This window comes from Egretta garzetta, unplaced genomic scaffold (assembly GCF_000687185.1).
Source record: "Egretta garzetta isolate BGI_Z169 unplaced genomic scaffold, ASM68718v1 scaffold268, whole genome shotgun sequence".
In the NCBI taxonomy this organism is placed as follows: domain Eukaryota; kingdom Metazoa; phylum Chordata; class Aves; order Pelecaniformes; family Ardeidae; genus Egretta; species Egretta garzetta.
In genome coordinates this window covers 74383-93001 of record NW_009260600.1, presented here as the reverse complement: position 1 = coordinate 93001, position 18619 = coordinate 74383, and the positions used below count along the sequence as shown (strand labels likewise).

The 18619-nt window shown below is 39.1% G+C and overlaps 1 protein-coding gene across 1 annotated transcript in view; it reads right to left on the bottom strand.

The window, feature by feature from the left end:
• The window catches only part of GTF2F2 (general transcription factor IIF subunit 2), a 98722-nt gene that overhangs the window by 74883 nt on the left and 5220 nt on the right, over positions 1–18619 (bottom strand). The window contains exons 2-5 of the mRNA XM_009644771.2: positions 12152–12225; positions 11657–11675; positions 10107–10251; positions 1497–1535 (exon numbers count right to left, since the gene is read on the bottom strand). Coding sequence (XP_009643066.2) covers positions 1497–1535; positions 10107–10251; positions 11657–11675; positions 12152–12225 — 277 coding nt within the window. The remainder of the gene's footprint in view (positions 1–1496; positions 1536–10106; positions 10252–11656; positions 11676–12151; positions 12226–18619) is intronic.

Sequence of the window (18619 nt, the reverse complement as noted above, 5' to 3'; positions counted from 1 at the left end):
CAATAAAACGTATCTCAATGTTACAACCAACTCCCTCCTACAAAAAAGCAAAACCCAAACCATACTCCTAGCCAGACACAAAGTACAAATTTTTGACATTTGATGCTGAAATGTAATTCAAATAAAAGTTCAAATATTAGAAAAAACAAGCAACTCCATGTTAAAGTATCCAAAAAATTACTTTCAAGAAGACATTTTGAAAAAACACTACTTATGTCTTATGTTTAGGAATTGCTTTTTAAGAAAGGCAGAGGCATGAGACTTTTTCCAGTCCATCTACTACCTCTGCCATTACCGCTTACAAGTGCCGGCCCAGACCCAGCACTATTTAATCTGTGTGCATCAGAGGTAATCCTTCTACTAACACGACTGAGATTTGTCTATATATTTTGTATTAGCTGTGTCTAGTTTCCCAGGTTCACAGGCTTTTGCTAACATGGGCACTTATTTGCACTAGTACATTAATGACACTTTTGAAACATCTCTTTCTTTACTAAAAGCTGAAAAGGGGATTTTTATTAAACAGTACTTGACACTGTAAGAGTCTCATGCTGTCATGTAGCTTTCTGGGAATTTCAGTAATGTAAACCCAAAGGATTTAGCAGAAGAGAAGGGAGCAAGCTGGGAGCACACAGCCTCAAGAGAGCTCGGCTCAAGCTGCTGGGGAATTGCACTTGCACACACCTATGTTAGAGTAAGACTTTCTGGCACGGTCTCCCTCAGTGGCTGTAAAGGAAGCCTGCACAGACTAGCTCAGATCTGAAATAAAATCTTTAGGTTGCTAAGGCTACCTGATATCCTATCTGACATAAGCATGCTGCCCATTTCGCAGAAAAATACTAATCAAATGGCTATACTTTTATTTACTGCTCTGAACTGTGTAAAAACCCCACTTCTACTACAGCAACTGCAGTCTGAGAAGAACCCTTAGAAATTTTAACTGTACTTAACTTTAGACTGACTAACATGTAACTGGTAGGTAATACCAGTGGAGTAACCATCCTTTACCCTTTCCAAAGAATTTATAAATCTTTCACAAGAAAGATACTTTAATTAGAAAAACTGAATAAGGTACAATACTAGAACACTATTTTTCTGACTGCTTAGTCTAGGCAATTAAAATAAAATAACAAAAGATTTGGCAATTTGCTACACACTTCCCAATCAAGAGGAAAGAACTCAAACTAAAAGATACAGATAACAAACCTACAAAAGAGTTGAGAAATAAAAAAAATCTAAAATAACATTCAAAGAACATGACATTTCTAAAGCTCTCCCTCATCATTTAAATAAAAAATATTAATAATTTAAGCTTTTGGTTGCAGCAGACAATCAGTTTATGAAGTAATTTTCCAATTTTATGATATTCTACCCTAGAAATGTAACAAAAAGGACTCCTTTTTACTTTTAATCTACCAATTTCTTGAAAAGTAAAACTGAAAAGCTGCAGTCATAAGTAATTTCTTAAGTGTTTCAAAGAAAGTGTTCACACTCACCAGTGCTGCTGCTTTCAGATTTTTCTTCTGCTTGGCTTTCTGGAAAAAAAACAAATGAACAAAAAAGGAAACATAATGTTTCTGTGTTGATTATTTGAAATTACATCTAAGAAGTGGGTTGTAAAGCAAAGGATGATAAATTATGATAAAAATCACAACCACTGGGTTTGATTAATGTTTATATATTTACTTTCTGAAGAACAATTTGCCACAGGGAGCAACAAAAAAATATCTCCTTTAGTGCCTAAACTCACAACTTAAATGAGAGAACTCCATTACACCTCTGATTGAGCTCTGCAGGAATGAAGGTACACATTAATGCAAAATCAGTAGTAGGATTATACTTAGGCAACGCATAGTATCCATTTATTTCACTGGTCACTCTAGAAAAATGAATATTATTTTTGTATATTTAAAAAAAAAATGTTCTGCAAAAGAACGCTCTTAATTGGCATGAGGTGAATTTTTGAATTTGGTCATCTTCTCTACCCTTTCTGCAGATCATGCAAGGATTTCTTTAATCTTTTCCTTTTCTGATCATTTGCCCTCAAACAGTACTATAGCCCAACTACTTAGGTACAAAAAATACACACAATCAGAGACATCTCCTATTCCACAGAGCAGAGAATCAAAGTATGCATGAAGGAAAAACCTAGACACAAGTGTTGCAAAGTAACTTGCCAAGAAATTATCACACGGGTGAGTGGCAGAGTCAGATTCAGAAACAGCTTTCTGCATGAAATTCCGATCCCACATTTCAAGACATGGCAGCCGGCGGATGTATTTTGGTAAGTGTTAGAACTCAGTTTACCAAGTCCTACGAAATTAAACCCCTACATAAATTTGTCAACCTGAAATTTGACTGCTCCTCCTGTATTTCTCTTTTTATGCATCTTCTAAGGTAGAGAATAAAAAGAACATTCTCACTTATCTGAAACACAGTTAAAAATGGTAAAAATATACTTGTCCTTAGCTTTCAACTCAGACATGTCACAGCTATCATTACAGACTATTTACTTACAGGCGAGAGTGAATTACTGCTCTAACTCAGAGATTAATTTTTGAGTTCAGTTACTTTGATCATTTCTGCTACTTACAGGCTGGGTATTACCAGAACTGAAAACATGAAATATTTTACAAAACCTTTTTTCTTGCCACTGATTCTTGCTGGCTTTCACGGCTGATGGCCCTGCTTATTCACTGAGATGGCTGACAGCCTGAGGACTAATGCAAATGGAAAAAGCAGTATCTCATGATCCTTCTTTCTTTACCAGTGGCTGTCCTCAGTCTTAGGAGCTGAAGGCATGTGCTTTCTCACTGAGAAAATATCATTATATGGCCTCTTCCCACCCATGAGCACTCACAAAGCAAGTTAAGATCCCTACTAACTTTCAGACATGCATGCAAGATAACCTGCTTGCAGAAACACCATGTATTTTCTCATTGACTTTTTTTTGTGTGTGTATTTAGCACATTTACGGCATAATGTTATTACCCAACCAATACCCTAACTCAGCTGCAACTTAATTAAGGAAACATTCAGTACACACCCAAGAAGCAAAGAGGACGTAATGCAGAATGTGCAAACATATTAAGGTATCAAACCCTGCCTGGACTGGGATGTAAGAAACAGCTGGATTTAAAGCTGTGTCTTTTTAACTCTGTTTCAATTAAAAGACTAGTTACCTAGCCAAAACGACTGCGCAGACACCACACTTAAAAATTGTTAATGGCATCTCTGATTCAAATAACAAGAAATGTGCATCATGTCTACAGGGGCACGGTGTGTGTTTGCTTGTATGTAGCAGCAGAATCTGCCCTCAACAGCACAGACAAAAAACCAGGCAAAATTCAAGCCTTGCAAAAAAGTGGGTTGTTTTTTCTTACCGCTAAGACAATTTGGGTTTGTTATGATTAGGTCACAAGTCTCTGCTTCAAAACTCTTCTCAGTACTAATATCATGAAGAAGGTAAAGGAAGTTGTACTATGTCTAATCCATATATTTAATCAATGCAGACAATGGCTGTTGAGCCTCCTCCGCAACACGCAAGATTCACCAATAAACGTCAACAGGTTGGGATTGCTTGCTTGGGGGGTTTTTGTTGTGGTTTTGTTGTGGTTTTGGGGGAGGGGAGGCTGGGGTGGGGTTTTTTGTATTTTGGTTTTTTGGGGGTTTTTTTGGGTTTTTTGTGGTTTTTTTACACATACATCAGTGAGATGGAAAAAACTAAATAAATTTAAAGTCACTGAAGTAGGCAGAAAGCCAATTTTATTCCCACCACACTGAGCCCACTCTAACATCCCATATATTTTGTGCATTGTATACTCAATTGTTTAAATTAACACAGGAATTAACAGTCTAGTTTTAACAACAAAACTGAAAAGAAAATTAGGCGCTTACCCCTGACAGCCAGCTGAACCCACTTTACAGTAATCTGTTAATCCTCACAACACTCATATGAAGTAAGTAAATAAATATCATTTCCATTTTTTAGAGATGGAGAAGAGACATGATGTAAGCAGTCACAGTTGTTTTCTAAATGGACCGTATGTCACAATACGAAATCTTGACCCATCAAAATGCTGTCTGTAATTAGACTAGCTTGAAACACATATTCTGCTTTTCTGATCATGGGTTGCACCTTCTTTATGATCCTCACAAATATTTGGACATTTGTATAAGTGCCAGAGATCTGAAAGACTGCTGTTCCTTCCATTTCTTTTGATTGCGAGGCTGCTGATAGGTTTTCCTCCTCTGCTAACAGTAGCCCATAAAAGATTGAAGTACATAAAGGAATAAAGAAGCATTAAGACAGACCCCAAAGCATTCTGGAGACTGGAATGTGTGGTTAAGTGACAGCCTGAACAAATGGAGACAATTGGAAAGTACTGTTAAAGTAGACAGGTATATGTCAAAACTCCTCAGCAGGCAGAGCTAAGATGGCAGAACGATGAGGGAGGGCGTTTATTTCCTAAATAAGAGTTCGCTGGAAAATTTGAGAAGTCAAACATTCATCTAATAAGATTAGAAGTAGCATCACAAGGCATCAAGATTCTAAGCACTATGTATTTTAATGGAAATAATTAAATGTAATTATAGGAGTAGCTCCTTTAATGAAAGAAAGAAACATCTTTCCAGGATTTTTACTAGTGTTTCTTCACTAATTTCTTTAAATGGCTGGATATATCTGATATTTCAAAATACAAATACACAAAATACAGAACACAAACCTCTGAATATTCATTTTCACCAGAATACAATCACACATTGTAAGTTATATAGTAGGCGTGATTCATGTACAAACTCAGAAAAGGCCCTTTCATATATGAGAAGCTGTATTAAGGAGAAAAAAAACCAACACCCAAAACAAGGGAAGAATATTCAAGGAGTGTGGGAATAAAATAAAGGAGCTGTTCTAAGGTATATGGGCAGAGTTATGTGTATTGTTGAACAAGAATACAAACCCCCTTGAATTTCTTGAGCTGAGATTCTGAAAGAAGACTCAGAAAAACAGGGAACGCAACGTTAAGAGCCAGCAGTCTTCTGTGAAGCATGAAACAGTGAAACAATCCATACATGAATGCTGCTCAGAAACAACGGCCTGGTAGTCATTCTGTCAATGGAATTCTCTAAACGCTTTTTACTTTCAGGAAGATGGAACGAGCATGAAGGAATTTAAGTCACTAAAATAGGCATTGAGGCAATCCCACTTATGAAGGGGGAGTTGTGAAGATATATTCAAAATTTCAATAAAATGAGTCATCTCACCCAACTTTACAGAAATATCTTATACTTTATTTGTTCCTACGGTATAAAATCCTCCTCTCTACCCGTCAGTCCTTTACAGCTAGGGATGCAATTGCCTGCCAAGGTCTGTGTTTTCCCAAGTCACATTAGTATCACATTTTTCCAAGAACTAGCTCAGTGAGAAACTTGTATCGTTATCTATAACATAGCTGCATTTTTTATTTATATTTAGAGCCAGCAATCCTAAACTAGCTGGTGCCAGAAATATTAAGCAACAGGCAATTAAAGCAGAAAGGGAATTAATTTATAATCACAACCAGAAAAGTTTGCTATTAAACGTTTAGCAAAACTATGTTCCCATTCCTTCAACCAAGAAAGAAACTGTCAAATTATAGCACTTCCTTATGCCAGGGTGTCTGCCAGTAGGAAACTCAGAAAAAAACAATTTTAACCAAACACACCCTATATCGAGCCCATGACTTGCCCCTGGATAGTTCTTAGCTATGCACACATAAGAAAAATTCACTTTCTTGAATACAACCCATTGAAATATATGCAAAATGCTCTCCTTTCCTCCCGCCCAAAAAATTACAGCTATGATAGCTGATGACAGAGATAAGATAAAATGACTGGAAGCACAAATAGCATTGTTGCATAGCAACTGTTGATGTACATATGGTGATGTTTATGGAACAGAATGTAGTTCGTATTTAATGCAGAAATAATACTGAAACCAGCCTAGACAGCAAGACCTAGACAGCAAGAGATAACTGTGCTTTGGATCCCTCTGCAGTTATCACAGAAGCCATACTTCCCACCAGCTTTGCTAAGCCGATGCTCAGGAACATCACCGCAGGTCTTAGTGATTTGCCCAGCAATGAAGATAATGTAATGTCTCACATGTGCAAACAGCCTTCCTAAGGAAGTAGGGAGGTATTGTGCAACTAGTACTTTCGGAGTGTATTGTACTACTTTGTATTATTTATTAGAGCTGTTTCAAAATACAGAAATAGGAAAAGAAAAGAAACAGGAGAAACCCCAGAGTTAGTCTAAGCAGAAAGTACACCACGTGTGAAAGCCAGCATAGACATAGATTTCTAACAGTATCTGGGATGGGATCCATTTTATCCAGGTATATATTAGAACAGAGTTTAATTTGCGTTGGAATTTATGTTTTAGCTGGATCAAGTACATAGAATAGGATAGAATATTTCAGTTGTAAGGGACCTACAATAATCATCTAGTCCAACTGCCTGAGCATTTCACGGCTGACCAAAAGTTAACGCGTGGTGTTAAGGTCATTGTCCAGATGCCTCTTAAACACTGACAGTCTTGGGGCATCGATCACCACTCTGAGAGACCTGTGCCAGAGTTTGACCTCCCTCTAGGTAAATAAATGCTTCCTCATGTCCAGTCAAAACCTCTCCTGGTGCAGCTTTGAGCCATTCCCACGCATCCTATCACTGGATACCAGGGAGAAGAGACCAGCACCTCCCTCTCCACATCCCCTCCTCAGGAAGCTGTGGAGAGCAATGAGGTCTTCCGTCAGCCTCCTCTTCTCCAAACCAGACAAACCCAAATTTTATATTAGCTCTGATCTAGTACACACACTGCAGAAGACCAAGAAACTGCACTTCATTAGGCTTTGGACATAACAAATGGCATCTCAGAAGAGCCTACTGCTGTCCATTAACTAATACGGGACCACCAGAGATGCAGAGGTTTACAATGTAAGAACTAAAGGATTTCTTCCAACTACACCAGCTATTAGAAGCAAGTTTAGTTAATACGAAACAAAACAAAAACCACAGAGAATCTATTCAGAAATCTAGAAATTACATCATGCAGAAAATACTAAATTACTCGTCACGTTTGATCTCTTTTGCTTGCTCTAAGTGACCTGACGAGTCAATGTGAAGTGCTGAATTATCCAGAATATGTACACTCCCTTCAGCATCTTCCAACATTATAAAATATTTCAGAGGCAGCTTTGTCATTGCTCATTCATTTTCTGAAAGACCATTGAAAAGATGGGCACCACAACGTAAGGATCTCAGGATTAGGAAAAATAATTAAAATAAAATTAAAAAAAAAACAACACAAAAAACCCACACAAACCCCCACAACAAACCCCACCCTTTATAAAAGAAACCCAACTGGTTTATGCAGTTTGCTCCACTTTAGATAAGTTTAGTCCTCAAGAAGGGTACTGACTGAGAGCAATAGTGCACGAAGCAGTTTTTTATTCACATTTCATTCACATAATTCCTCACATGCGTCCTTCCAGATGCAACATTACAAATGCCATGTGCAGTTCCCCAGCAGCTTAACCTTTTGCCCACGGTTCAAACCCACATATTGATTCTGTTATACAGTGCACTTTGCAAAAGAAAAAGTAAGAAGATCACCAGTGCGTTTTTCACAAAAATATGCTAATTATACCTTGAAGACAAATACTGGTCTGTGACCATAATAATGACTGTCTCTTATTGCAGACTGACAGATGTGCAAAGATGTGTAAGCTTTCATTGAGTCTTTTTCCATGGTTGATAAGATTATAGTGTTTTTTTCCATGCGGACTTTCTGGCATCAAATAGGGTAGCAGCCTTTCTTTCCGTTGGGGTATCCATATAGTTTCATTCTACTCTTCAGACACCTGCTTTCACACTAGCCATAAACGAAATTTGTTCAAATTGGCCCTGGAGCTCCAAATATATTGGCAATACACATTCAAACACAAGAGCGTGGCTGCAGGAACATGGTATCTGTAAGAAATCTGCCTGGAATTTGGAGTATTTGTGTCACATTCATCTTTACAACCAAAAAAAGCCATGCAAGAAAAGCACATTAAAGTTATTTTTGATTGTACTGCCAACGCCAGCTTTAACACAACAGCAACACGTTTTAGCCATTTTGCATTTAAGCGAGTTTCATGAAAACTCACTGACTGCATGTTATGCTTGCTAATCTCAAGCAAAAACAATTTTGACAAGGGTCTATGCTTATTCAGTGCTTCACTCCAAACATTTCTCATTTCACTAACTACCCTTTGCTCCCGATTAATGTAATAACTTCTACTCAATAGATCCATGGTGCTTGAATAACATTTTGTAGTTGTTAAGAAATGCCAAATTTTTAATTGATTAAACAAAAATAGGACAGCTTCTAAGTACTCAAAGGTTTCAAGACACTGGTATTACAGATGGTAAAACAGAAATACATGGGCATGTTCTAGCTATCACATTCTAATGACTTCCATTCGAACTGATGACAAATACTCCGCATTCAAGTTAAGCATCTGCACTCACTGCAGCTTAAGTTACTATCAGAGGTTTTTGAAGCAATACTTTGTATAAAAAGGTGTCTTGGGAAGCAAAATCCCATCGAATTTGCAGCAAACATGCAAAAATCACTGAATGCACATTCTAAACATAGCTTCACATCTGAAATCTCCCGTCAAGCATTCTGAGGTTGAAGCACAGAGAAATGAAAAAGGATGAGATGCTACTAAAATGCTTACAACATTCTCGAAAACTTGCTCCCTATCTCTTTCCACATTTGTAATCTATGGATTATAAAAACCAGTATTTTTAGAGTGTTACAAGTCACACACATGAAAATACAATAGTTCTTATTAAGTGAAAAACCAGTATCATGACTACATTATTTTCAGAGAGATAATAACTGAAAAGTGCCCAAGTTGTACTGTAAGAGCTTTTATTTCTAAACACAACTGTCAAGCTGCTTGTACCTTAATATCTCAATGCTCAGCCATTAAATGTTTAAACAGATTTTAAAAAGGAGGTGAGCAAACTTACTTTGTATTCTAACTCTGTTCTGTGAATCATGATTTTCCCTCCTTCATTTATTCAATAAGGCATCACACTGGCACACAATTACTTGCCTGCCTATGAACACTGAAACATCAGAAGCCAGTCACACTGTAGTTTTCTGCCCCACCAAAGGCAGAGGTATCAAAAAAAATATTACTATTATTTGTCTTCTGGGGGACACCAAAACCTAAGTGCCTGAAACTGAGATACTTTCTGCAGACAATGAGACATGCTCTGCGAACACCTTCCTTTTCTCTCTAACTTCCAGAGCATGACTGTCATCAGTAGAAAACCTTAGAGCACATGGGAGTTACATGCAAGGCAGTCTGCTGAACTCATTGTACAGTGGAACGCTACCATGTACCTTAAGTCTAATGTGCAATTTAGCACGTGTGATCTTGAATATCCTAATCACTCATACAGCTACTGAGCTGAACTTAAGGCGGGCCAAACAGCTGAAATCCAGTGAGAAAAATTATAACCTTACTGCTGCACTGTTTGGTATTACGGCCTTATTAAGCTTTAATACACTTAAACCATATATACACTTTGAGAAAATGTGGTGAACAGATGTGGTGAACAGATGTGTTTATTGCTAAAATGGATCTGTTGAACAGGACAGAGGAAAAATCAGCATTCTTATAAAACTATATTCACAGCAGAGACCAATTCAAGGAGAAAAAAAAAATATTAGTTGATCCCAGAAGTCCATGGGTACATAAAAATATTTTTTCCAGTGAAAAACCTAAAAAGGAATGCACAGTGTACCACACTCCACAAGCTCTTTGTTCTCTTCAGCAGACCCACAGCTGAAATGCACATGATAACCCTATGTGGAGAGCTTGAATTAGTTGCTCAATCATATGAAGAAAAGAGACAGACATAAAAAAAGAACAACAGTGATACGTATGTAGATAACAACAAAACAGAGGCAAAATCTGACTTCTGAGTCTTCTGGTCTTTACAGTACCCAGTTTATTGAAATCAGGTATACTGGAATCGTAACAAATAACTTTAATTCTAACTTACCTACTGAACTTTCTGTGAACACTGTTAAGGTCTGTCCTCCCACACTTTGCAAGAGAAATGGATGTTCTCTTGGTGCACTGACTGAAGCAGGTTTTCCTCCAATATCATTGATGCTTGCAAGCTCTTCATTCAAAGTAAATGACACCTAACAGTCACAATTACCACAGTGTTACTAAACAGACCCAATTACACAGCTTTAAGAGTTACGGGGAAACAAAAACAGAGAAAAAACAAGTAGTATAGCACATTTCCATTTCAAAAACATAAAGAGTGGGATAAGAGTCTTAATATATCGATCTCTTGTTAAAATACGGAATTCAAAGCTTTCATGTACTTAATAAAATTTTTTTTAAAAAAATTTGTAAATTACTTCCTCTTGAAGTCAGAGAACAATTTGATTTTACTCATTAAAATGTAAGGCATAATAGGTTTTCAGACACTGTTCAGTATGAGTGCTTTAAAATGTTTCACACAGCCAGCTGAGTTCCAGAAAAGGTGCTAATGTACCACGTCAATTGCTATTAGCCTGGGGACTCCTGAATTGCATGCAGCCCAGGACAGGCTCAAATACAGCTCCTTTGCTATGTTTACATTGTATGCCCAATACAGGAGCTGAGAAGGTACCAGGGGAAACTGGGTAACCAGAATCCCAAGCCACAGGACACAGCAAAAAACCTGAGAAGGGACTGTTCAGAGCTGCACTGCATACTTTTCCTGTATGTCGTGCTTTGCCTCATTCTGCCATGCAGCAACAGGGTTCCCGGGAAGCCACCCATTCTCATGGGGTTCCTCACCGCTTGGCTCTACACAGACTGCAAAACACACTTTGTGGCTCTCATCAGTATCAAGATTTTGGTGTGGGGCTCACAAAATTAGGGAGGTTGGCTCATATTTCAGCCTAGAAGAGTCCAATCAAACATCCAAACCTCCAGGAGAACTCTCTCCACTTATTCTAAAAGGAGTCTGGCCAGGTTATCACATGGCAAATGCAGCTTGCTTCCCTGCCATTTTTTCAGCCAGAGTTTCTTCCAATTCAGTGCTTTGAATTAATTCTAACTAATGCAGCTTTCCTTATCTATTGTAAAAGATACAGGAAGTTTCTATCATTCACTGAGGCTGCTAATAAATGCAGTTACCTTTGCATACAGAAAAACTTTCAAGTTCCTTTGTATTTAGTAGGACCAAATTCTGAATTTAAGACAAAATACTTCCTGAAATTGCAACCCTCCCTCTCCAACTTCTTTTGCTTTATCACCATCCTCCTTAGCTCTCAGACAGCCTTTTGGACCAACACATTTCAAAATGTTTAGAGAGAAGGTCGCTACTACCATTGCTGGTTACGGATGTGTAAACAAACTTGGGAAACAGAGACACTTGATGAAAGTCCCACCTACGGGCAGAGCTAGGGACAGAATTCTTTCCTCCGAACTGTGTGATACAATGTTTCATTACCGGCATAACAAAAAATACATTACATTAGAAACCAGCATGTTCTACACAATTTTTAGAATTTAAAATATAACACATTCACAGCCTTTGTATTTACTTACTTCTGTTCTTCCTTGATTTCTGCAAAAGAAAATATTTAATGTTTTAGTTTCCATAATCTAATTCCACAAGTTTAGCTTCCCTGATAAAAAGAAAATTAAAATTCTACTTTTGTTACTCATCTTCACTCCTGAGCTGCTCAATTTTTTTTTTATGCTGATGCCCAAGAATAAATGGGAAAAGTCAGCAGGTGAGAACAGAAGCAGCAAAATTGCACATAAGAAAGTTAAAGAACATTCTCCAGTCCGATGTGCATATTTCTTGGGTTTAAGAAATCAAACATCATGTAATGGGCTACAGCCACTCCCCAGCATAATTTCATATCATTTTTGTATTGATAATCACTATATAAGCAAGTACCTTTCAGGTTTCAGAGAAATATGCACAGTGTTTTCAAGAAACAGGATTACGTATTATAAGAGGTGCAGCATAACCTATTTTACTGCAGCAGGCAACTTCTAAGAATTGCAACCAATAAAGGTACAGGAAAGGCTTACTTGGCAATCCTTAGTTTTCCCACTTCACCTCTTCCTGCAGCTTTATTCCACTGTTGTGACAAGTATTTGGGGACCTAAAAAAAAAGAAGACAGATTTCAAGAAAGCCAGATTTTAAAATTCTATATAAATTGTGTATGTTTACATACTTCAAATGCGTTTACCCTGACCATAATACAGTATAATTAAATATAATGGACAATATATGCTATTAGGGAGAGCAAAGAGAACAATGTAGCACAAAAATAAGGCCAGTGCAGAGTCCCAGATTTCCCAAATGAGGGAAAAATCTTATAATACCCTTAATCTCAAATACTATTATCCAATCATTTAAGGCAAAAAGAGATCAGCATCATATTCTTAAACTAAGGAGTCCAAATAATTTTATCAATTAATACTATACTTCTAAATATTCATCAGAAATTCTCATCTCTCTACGAAGTAAAAAAAAAAGCCCTAGGAAACCCAACGATGAGAAGTTAGGCAATAACAACTCAGAGACCAAAAGATGGTGTGAAGGGAAGGCTTAGAGTTTGGGAACCTCAGACATACTCAGCAGCAAAATGTAGCCCTACTCCCACCAGATGTCCGCTTTTTCAACAGCAGATCTGCCTCCCATCGCTCTTTCCCACCCCTCCACTCTACCGAGAAAGGTCTTTGCACAGCTGGTCGGCATATGGAAAGAACAAACTGATCTGTCTGGGAGGTGTGGGGGACTTCTACGTTTTAGCTGTGCTGATTTACATTTAGCAGGTGGAACAACCAAACCAGGTTCCTAACCCATTTCCCCAAACAAATGCACAAAGCAAATGTCAGTGCAGGGACAGGAACAAGCAACCCTGCTTAAACTGATACAGCCAAGGAATGCAAGCTGCTCCAGTGATGCTGACTCACCTACACACACATTCCTCCAGTTACAAAGGTTTTGGTATCCACAACCTCAGGTGGCCTGGGCTTATGATGGACAGTAAAGGCGCCTACATAACCAACCAATAAGCTGGAAGCTGGCTTTCCAAGCAGAGCCGTTTTTCCTCTTTTCTCATCAATGTAGCTGAAATCACAGCCTACCTCTCCACTCTCTGGCCAAAAAAGTACCAGCTATCTACTGCCAGGTAAACTAGACCCCAACAGCTGGCATTTCCATGGCCAGCCTCAATGCCTTGCTGCTGCTGCTGTGCTGCACACCCATGCTCTTCAGGCTCCCAGAGGCATCCCAGATGTGATGACGCACGCATACTTGTGCACAGCAGCAACCTCTTTTTTCTGGAGAGAGTAATGCTAGGAGAAGGTGTCCAGTTCTCAGCAGTTACCCCAGTCCTTCCTAAAGACCAGGCAAGCTTAAAGACGATGAACAACATTTGCTCTGTGAAACCAAAAGGTTAAGTGTTTATTTAAATATCGCTGATGAACACCTATAAATCTGAGCACTCGTATGAGGACACAGTTTCCCAGGACTTCAAATGGTGGACTGTGCTGGTGGCTGCCACTGTCCTGCCTCAGAGAGGAACTCCCAGCTCAGCCTGTGTGTTCAGCCCCGGTGAGGCACTTCAAGCTTCTCAGTTTAGCCCCAAGGGAATGAGGAATTTCTCTACCTTCTGTGCTCCACTGCGTGACATCAGTTCTAGCCATGTCTACCTTCCCTTGCAAGAAAGCTCAATTGGTTATACGAGCAGATTGCAATGTTTTGCAGATCACATAGATTCGCAGATCACAGTTTTTTTCCCCCACCATTCAGCAATTTCAAATGCCTTTTCCATGATGGCTTTTTATACAGGCTGAACATGACACATTAGTACAACAAATGTGAGACTGGAGCAATTTCCCCCCTACACACAAGCTATTAGACGTAGAAATACTGTGCCACATCAAGAGATGGAATACAGACCTGAGGCAATAAGGACAATCTCACATCTGACTATTTAAAACTAAGTGTAAGATGTTCAAGTGGATATGGAAATTACAGATTTTTTCCAAAAAGGAAAGCAGTCTAACAGAAGCTACTAATTCCCAGAAACCCGTTTCTATCTAAAAAGGATGTAGCAGCCACTGAGAGAACATCTTCTCAAAGACCTACAGTAGTCTCAGTGTCTAGCAAAACAGTGGCTTGTTAAAGGGAAAATCATTTAGTGTTCCACACCATGAACTAAAGTATTCTGGTACCAAAATTTTATATCTTCATATGCTCATGACACATCAGGACAAATCTACATTCTTTACTTTTGCAGCAATGTTCTTTACTGGTACAGCAAAGTTTATTCTAGCTCACACAGTCCACAGCTACTGAAAACATCTGTGCCCGCATAGAAAAATGGTGTGAGACACAGACAGTGAGACAGGGAAGTGTACTAAGCTCTGCCTGTGGCATTTTCTGTTTCAAGAAGCAAAGAGGCACTTTGTAGTCTGATCTTTGTCTTGCCTAGCATAAAACTAAGCCAAGTTTCACTGCACAGCTGAGGGGGCGAAGAGCCTGTTCCAGGAACTTGCTGACAAACAGCAACTTGCTAACTTCCTAAAGCTCAAATGAACTTAACACTAACCTTGCATTTACCTGTTCTTCAAAAAAACCCCAGAAAACACCTCAGTACTGGAGCTTAACACTTCCCTTTAGTCTCACAGTACCCCCATGAAGTACTGTGGAATAGCTAGAAAATCCAGATGTCCTCCAACTGCTTAGCCAAACTACATGTCAGTCCAGGTTTCCATAAAGTCCTAACACTGGGTCAAAAACGCCACAAATGCACAACGGAAAGCCGTGAATTTGTACAGTGTACTGATACATATTTTTTCCACAGTTTTAAAGTGGTAATTTTCTACAGCGGATTTCATGCCAAATCAGATATCATTTTCTTTCTAAAGCCAAGATAAATGCTATGACATGTGCCCCAGCTGACTTGATAGAAATATTATTATGTGCTCACACCTAATCTGTATCTAATTTATATTGTCAGGTAATAAGGTAGACCCACATTCAGTATGAGTGGACAGGGAGTGAAGGACTCTCATACTGTTGAAATCACTGATTTGCCATATAATATAATCAGACAGGGAATTTATTCAGATTAAGAGGTTGCAGATCAATCACACTTCTTTCAGCTCCATGGGAAATAGTCTCAAAGAGTGCAATTAATCATCTTTCTGCTGGCCTGTCTGCAGTCAAGGGCTATGCAGAGGAAGAAAAAAGGGTTATAAAGGACTGTGATCAAAGGATTACTTCTAGCTATACACTGTTACTTCAGTTAAAACCAGATGGTACTCTCAAAACCATGTGCTAAACTTTGTAGCTCTATGCGAACAGCGTAAATAATCACAGAAAAGATTAAATAAAGTCTTACACACGGTAGACATCTTAATTTGCCACTTAAATCTTTGAACTTCAGCATAATAGAAGTTTAACTTACAGAGAACAGATAGTTTTCAAATTCTTAACACTCTTTGAAAGAATGTACAGAAAACAAGAGCCACCTGCTTATACACAGCAGAAAGAATTTTCAAAAATCCCACAGCAGGATTTTGAAAAACATACACCGACAGAAAGACTGGCTTGTGGACAGGATCCCTGCCATACTGAAAGGCTACTGACCGTTTTCAAGACAAGTGGCCTTCATTCTGCGATTTGTAGGTAAGAACACTCTTCTCTCCAAAAAACATACAATTTATTCATGAGAATAAATCTGACGTATTAAGCAGCATCACTTCAGACTGCTGTTTTCTTCCTGATACTCACATCACACAAACACGCAGGCTCCAGTACATGAGGCACCCTGCAGGTAGTGTACAACAGGAGGGCCCCTGCTCCATGCATCTTTCACAGCTTCCTATCTGCCTTTAGAACAAAACAGACAAACAGCCCCTATCTGTAATAAACTACTTCCAATTTTCTGTATTAAATTAAATTAGCTCTTTCTCTATAGAGCAATCTGTATGCAGTAGGTACATCAGAAATGGAGTAAGGTGAATGTCAGGTTCTATGTTTTTATTTTTCTTTGGACATACAAAAAAGTAATTAAATAAAGATACCATCTTTCTAAATATAGATCAATGTTGCAGATTAAATTAAAAAAACCAAACCATCACACAGGGAACAAGAAATTAACAATTCTAATGACTAACACTGAATGGGCTTCACTTTACCACAAGTATATAACCAACAGTTCTACTTCCCTATCTTAGCTTTCACTGAAAACACAGAAAAAATTATTCCAGTTGTTTTCTGGGTTTGTACTAAAGCGCCTCACTCGATTTCTGGTACCTCCTGTTACCGCTCATGCTTCTAAAGTACTCATCGCAACATTTTTTTATTGCCTGTTAAGTAGTCTCTCTGGAATACTTCCTGTGCTAGCATAATACATGCTAAAAGGAAATTAAATAAGCCAGTTTTTTTATTCCAGGAGAGCTGATTGCTCTCTCTCTCAAAGGAAGGATAAATTCAGCCTCGTTAGCCTAGCTAGTGAAGATAAAAAGTACAGGTGCTACTACACATTGTCATGCCTCTGAGTGTGTTGAAGGTCCTAGTAACAAGGGTGGTGTTCCCAAGTTCGGGTCCGAAGGAATTCAAAGGATAAAATCCTGCGCATCCCTTTCTATGGTCTACCAACGTTAGCAACTTCATAGTTTTTTAAACTTTTATTATACAAGAAGACAGCCAAATTATAAATTCAGACCACATGCATGAAGGATTACATTGCTTGGAAGGGCAATATTTAAGTGTTCCTCTCAGTCTAGTTTTCTCGTTAAACCAGGCAGCATCCTGTGCTCAACAGAGTGGTATCAACTAGAAGCACAGATGTGCCTGAAAATTCCTGGCTTGCTTCAGGAACCACCAAACTGTATCAGACTAAAGGACATGTAAGTTCAGTGTCCTGTCTCCAAATGCCGCCAACATCTACTTACGGAAGAGCAGAGGAACATAAGAAGAAAAGGTATTTCCCCAGCATGCTATTCTAATCACTGTGATCTTTGATGCAGCAGCCTTGAGGTAAGGGAGCATATTCATTTTTAATATCTCAGTCTGATTTTCTTGCCTGAATTTGTCTAATGGCTTTTTGAGCTTCTGTGAAGTTTTGACATTCACCATTTCCCACTGTAACAAGTTCCAAAACTTAACTACATATTGTGCAAAATGGTACTTGCTTTGTTTGCTCTGAGCCTCACCAGATGAATTCATTCAATGCACCCTTGTGTTAGAACTGACTCTTCCCTACTCGTTTCTCCACCTGTAAGTTCGCTCATTACTTTACAGCCCTCTATAAGATTTCCAAATCAATCACCTTGCCAGCCTGAAAGGTAACAATGTATTTAGGAGTTTCCTCCACAGCCACCATTCCTCATTCCCCAGATCATCCCTGGTGCTCTCCTCTGTACTGTTTTTAGGTCTACTGTACACTTTCCACGATGGAGGATGAGACCAGAACCACACACGGTATTCAGGATACAGGCGTATTCGATGGCATAATATTTTCCCTTTTGTTCTCTGTATCTTTTGTAAGCATGCTCAATGTTGCATCTGCTCTTTTGACGTGGCATTTTCAGAGTTATCCACATTTACTGTGAAACTAAACCTCCTATCCAATGACAACAACCAGCAGAGACCAAATCGCTGTGTAAGTATTAGGGTAGTTTTTCTCTACACACATCAGATTAGGTTTTTCAACTCTGAATTTCATCTGCCATTTTATCATCCTGTCACTTAGTATCAGGATACACTTCCACAGCTGTCAGCTTTCATTTTTACTGTCCTGGACAAGCTATTACAATTAGAGCACTAGGCAGTTTTCAGTAAGGCTTCATGAAACCAGATGTTCAGGTGTCAGTACAAAAGAGGAAGCCAGATGCAGCAGCCTACCTCACAAATTCCCCACCATTTTCAAATGCCACAAGAAGACATTTTGTTAGATGCCAAGTATGATGGTGTCACACCCCCTCACCACCCAGGACCAGTATCTGGGTACTCCCCCAGGTTTTGAAGTTGATGGTCTGAGCCTGATCTCTCGCCCCAGAGGAGGAAAAGCAGGCCACTCATTTCTCCCCAAAGAGAACAAACACAGGTCTAGAAAAATGGGGGCACATGCACAGGGGACTAGAAGGGGACCAGGGCACATATTCCCCGGGGGGCTGTGACAGCCTGGAGCACGGCCCTGCACCAGGCAGGCAGGCGCTGGGGGCTGACCTGATGACCCTGATCCCCTCTCACAGTGCCTTCGTTACTGCTGTACTATCCTCACACGGAGGTGAGCTATGTGACGAGACACGGGAGCTCATTTTCCTCATTGGGTTTTTCAGCCTGGAGCACGGCCCTGCACCAGGCAGGCAGGCGCTGGGGGCTGACCTGATGACCCTGATCCCCTCTCACAGTGCCTTCGTTACTGCTGTACTATCCTCACACGGAGGTGAGCTATGTGACGAGACACGGGAGCTCATTTTCCTCATTGGGTTTTTTTGGGTTTTTTTTTGGTTTGGGGTTTTTTTGGGGT